The sequence below is a fragment of the Nicotiana sylvestris genome, chromosome 8 (assembly GCF_000393655.2).
Source record: "Nicotiana sylvestris chromosome 8, ASM39365v2, whole genome shotgun sequence".
NCBI classification, from domain to species: domain Eukaryota; kingdom Viridiplantae; phylum Streptophyta; class Magnoliopsida; order Solanales; family Solanaceae; genus Nicotiana; species Nicotiana sylvestris.
In genome coordinates this window covers 80,164,659-80,169,480 of record NC_091064.1, presented here as the reverse complement: position 1 = coordinate 80,169,480, position 4,822 = coordinate 80,164,659, and the positions used below count along the sequence as shown (strand labels likewise).

Below are 4,822 nucleotides of genomic sequence, written 5' to 3'. Positions count from 1 at the left end.
CCGATCGACTGAAATTACTTTGAAATTTTGAGGGTCCTCCTCAAAACTCTGCCCCAGTTTCCAATTGCGGGGGGAAATAAAAAATTTATTGAATTGTGACCGAACCCATAAGGCTGCCTACGTATCCCCCCTTAAACGGGAATCAGGTCAGGCGTAGTTAAATTTACATCATATAAGGCAAGCATAAAGATTACACATAGTAGCATTTGACTGCATCTAAATTGATCGACTTTGACCAGACTTCTCCGTCCATTTTTGCAAGTATGAGGGCTCCTCCTGTCAGATTCCGGTGAACCATGTATGGACCCTGCCAGTTGGGAGAGAACTTCCCTTTGGCTTTATCTTGATGAGGAAAACTTTTCTTTAACACCAGCTGCCCCGGTGTGAACTGTCTTGGCTTGACTCTTTTGTTGAAGGCTCTGGACATTCTGTTCTGGTAGAGTTGACCATGGCAAACTACATTCATTCTTTTTCCATCTATAAGGGCTAGTTGCTCATAACGACTTTTTACCCACTCCGCGTCGTCGATTTCAGCTTCTTGTATGATGCTTAGGGAAGGAATTTCTACCTCAGTGGGAATGACAGCCTCTGTACCATAAACCACCATATAGGGGGGTTGCCCCGGTTGATGTGTGGACTGTGGTGCAGTACCCCAATAGCGCAAATGATAACTTTTCGTGCCACTATTTATGCTTCTCTATCATTTTCCTCAATATCTTCTTGATATTCTTGTTGGCGGCTTCTACAGCTCCATTCATTTGAGGCCTGTAGGTTGTGAAATTCTTGTGTCTGATCTTGAAAGTTTCCCACATAGCTTTCATCAAGTCGATGTTGAGGTTGGAGCCATTATCAGTAATGATTGACTCTGGAATCCCGAATCGACAAACAATGCTGATCGGTTTTCAATGTCTTAGCCTTATACTTCTTATGTTTTGATGATCTAACAAACTTGTTATGAAGAACCAGATAGAGAACCTTGTCGCACGGGTTATACATCTCATATGGACAATTCAGCAACAGGAAGGAACTAAACGATCACAGAGAGGAACATCACAGGGACCTAGTGCCCCGGTCTCTTAGGGTTCTCCGGCACAAAGAAGTCAGTGACTGTACGCAATCCTATAAAGAGGAACACAATAGGGACCTGCTCTCTGTAGGTTCTTTGACGGAAGTACAGGTCAAGTACACAGCTAGAATGTGACAGAAGAAAGTGACCATCTGGTAACTATAACAGAAGCGGAACACAATGAGGACCTGGTCCGTTGGTGTGTTTTGACAGAAGTACAAAGTCCACTATCCATTTGGAATGCAACTGCCTAGTAGTGGTTGTGCAGATAGTGTAGCAGTCACTTCTCTTTGGGAAAATGTACACCACGAGTTGACATCACTACCTATTGTGATATCTTTTGTGATAAAACAACCTGGTGCAAGACACACTAGGATTTGTGCATTCAGTGATATTCTCTCAAGAAGAAGAAGCATTGATCCGGCATAGAAGTCACTGGTGTGTCTACAACAAGAAGACAACTCCACTAAGGATCAGTATCTAAACGAGTCTTATGTATATCCATAGTTGAGTTGTAATCTTGTTAATTGATCTACATTGTAATTCCTAGTTTGCTTTCTTAGAAGCCCTGTTTTAGGAACAAATCAAATTCGTAAACTTTAGAGTTTATGTTGTGACTAGGAATAGTCATAAGTTAAATCCTCTGTAAGTAGAAGAGTTAAAGAGTGGCTTGTGGTGGTTACATCACAAGTTAGTTTGAAGTTTTTGCAATCGGTAGTATTGCAAAGTGGCTTGTAATAGGTAGACTACAAGTTAGTTGAGTTAAAAGCCTACAAGAGTAGATCGTGGTTTTTTTGATCCCCTTGTGTGGTATTTTTCCATGTAGAAAATCTCTTGCCTTCTTTACTTTCAGTCTTACTGGTTTCTACGTATCAGCCTCATACGGGACCAGTTACTCCATATTTTTGTGGACTCATACAGGCTATCAATTGGTATCAGAGCGGACAAAGTCTACCATGACTTTCTTAGTCACTGCTCTGTAAGATGCTTCTTCGACCTACTTGGTGAAATAGTCGATTGCTATTAGGATAAACCTGTGTTCATTGGAAGCGGCAGGCTCGATTGGTCCAATAACGTCCATTCCCCAGGCGGCAAACGGCCATGGTGAGCTTGTCGCATTTAGCTCATTTGGAGGTACCTTTATCATGTTTGCATGTATCTAACAGCGGTGGCATTTCCGGACATACTGGATGCAGTCTCTCTCCATGGTCATCCAAAAGTAACCAAATCGGAGTATCTTCTTTGGTAAGACAAAACTGTTCATATGTGGACCGCAGGACCTAGCATGAATTTCCTCTAGTAGCTTGGATGCTTCCTTTGCATTGACACACCTTAGTAATCCCAAATCAGGAGTCCTCTTATACAGGATTCCTCCGCTATGAAAGAAGTTGTTGGACAATCTTCGAAGTGTGCGTTTCTAAGTCGGATTTGCAAGCTCTGGGTACTCTGCTTTTGCCAGATATTACTTGATATCATAAAACCAAGGCTTTACATCTGCTTCCTCTTCGACATGTGCACAGTAAGCTAGCTGATCATGGATCTTTACTAGAATGGGATCGATGAAATTTTTGTCTAGATGATTTATCATAGATGACACGGTGGCCAATGCATCGGCGAACTCGTTCTGGACTCTGGGAACATGTTGGAACTCTGTTTTCATGAACTTTTTCTTCAGTTCCTGTACATGATGCAAATACGGGAGTATCTTGGGGTTCTTGGTTGCCCATTCTTCTCGTACTAGGTGTATGAGTAAGGCTGAATCTCCAATTACTAGCAACTCTTGAACGTTCATGTCAATGGCCATTTTGAGCCCTAGGATGCAGGCTTCATACTTGTCCATATTGTTGGTGCACGGGAACCTGAGTTTGGTGGACATCGGATAATGCTGACCGGTTTCTGATACTAGGACTGCTCCTATGCCAACTCCTTTGAAATTTGCTGCTCCATCGAAAAATATTCTCCAACTGTCATAGGATTCTGCAATGTCTTCTCCTATGAATGATACCTCTTCATCAGGAAAATATGTTTTCAGGGGTTCGTATTCTCCATCCACGGGATTCTCAGCAAGATGGTCTACTAGTGCTTGTCCCTTGACCGCTTTCTGAGTTACATAAACAATGTCGAACTCACTCAACAGGATTTACCACTTGTCTAGCTTGTCGGTGGGCATGGGCTTCTGAAATATGTACTTCAAAGGATCCATCCTTGATATGAGATATGTAGTATAGGCACAGAAGTAATGCCTCAGCTTCTGAGCTACCCAGGTCAAATCACAACAGGTGTATTCCAATAAAAAGTACCGGGCCTCGTACGGGGTGAACTTCTTACTGAGGTAATAAATGGCCTGCTCCTTCCTCCCCATTTTATTATGTTGCCCCAAAACACAACTGAAAGCTCCATCCAACTACCAGGTAGAGTAGTAAGGGTCTACCTGGCTCGGGTGGGACTAAGACTGGTGGTGTTGACAGGTACTCCTTGATTCTGTCGAATTCCTTTTGGCTATCATCAGTCCATTTGGTAGCGGCGTCCTTCTTCAACATCTTAAAGATTGGCTCACAAATAATTGTAGACTGTGCTATGAATCGGCTGATGTAGTTGAGCCTCTCCAAGAAACTCATCACGTCCTTCTTGTTTTTTGGCGGTGGTAGTTCTTGAATGGCTTTGACTTTTGAGGGATCTAGTTCTATTCCTCGACGACTCACAATAAACCCAAGTAATTTTCCAGCAGAATCCCCAAATGCGCACTTTGCGGGGTTCAGTTTCAAGTTGTACCTCCGCAGTATATTGAAGAACTTCCTCAGATCTTCCATATGATCAGTGGCCTTCTTGGACTTGATAATAACCTCATCTACATATACCTCTATCTCCTTGTGTATCATATCATGGTAGTAATGGCCCTCATGTAGGTGACCCCTTCATTCTTCAGGCCGAACGGCATCATCTTGTAACAGTACATTCCCCCACGGCATAATGAAAGCCATTTTCTCAGCATCTTCTTCATCCATCGATATCTGATGATAACCAGCGAAGCAATCTACAAATGATTGCAGCTCATGCTTGGTGCAATTGTCAATCAGGATATGTATATTTGTCAAAGGAAAGTCATTTTTTGGACTAGCCCGGTTGAGATCCCTGTAGTCGACGTAGACTCTGACCTTCCCATCCTTCTTTGGCACTGGTACAATGTTTGCTAACCATGTCGAGTATTCTACTACCCTGAGAACCTTAGCTTTGACCTGCTTAGTGACTTCTTCCTTGATCTTCAGACTCATATCAGGTTTGAACTTTCTGAGCTTTTGCTTTACCAGTGGGCAAGTCGGATCGGTTGGCAGTTTGTGAGCCACAATAGACGTACTCAGACCAGTCATGTCATCATACGACCAGGTGAATATGTCCTCATATTCCTTTAGAAATTTTGTATATTCTTTCTTTTCTAATGGCGATAGGTGAATGTTGATTCGTGTTTCCTTGACATTTTCTGCATCTCCCAAGTTAACAATTTCGGTCTCGTCCAGGTTGGACTTGGGTCTGTTCTCAAAGTCCTCAACTTCTCTAACAATTTCGTTAGGTATGTCATCCTCCTCTGAATCAATGTCCGTTTGTTGCGTTGTCTCATTGCATGTCACAGTCATTGGTTCATCAAGATAAGTAATAGTAATGTTGTATAAGTAAAGTAATGAGAGAAAATGATAATGAGTGTTGATTCATAAGAAAAGTTAAAATGCTTTGATAAATTGCTTAACTTTTTTGAACATT

At 42.2% G+C, this 4,822-nt stretch overlaps 1 protein-coding gene across 1 annotated transcript; it reads right to left on the bottom strand.

The window, feature by feature from the left end:
* Window positions 1-2,528: 2,528 nt before the first annotated feature.
* On the bottom strand, window positions 2,529-2,870 carry LOC138875274 (uncharacterized). The gene has a single exon (XM_070154098.1). It carries the CDS (start codon window positions 2,868-2,870, stop codon window positions 2,529-2,531), a length of 342 nt encoding a protein of 113 aa, XP_070010199.1.
* Between the last annotated feature and the right edge of the window lie 1,952 nt (window positions 2,871-4,822).

Bases quoted from the DNA above. Each gene is read 5' to 3' on its own strand.
- LOC138875274 (XM_070154098.1), bottom strand. From the start codon at position 2,870: ATGGCCATTGACATGAACGTTCAAGAGTTGCTAGTAATTGGAGATTCA.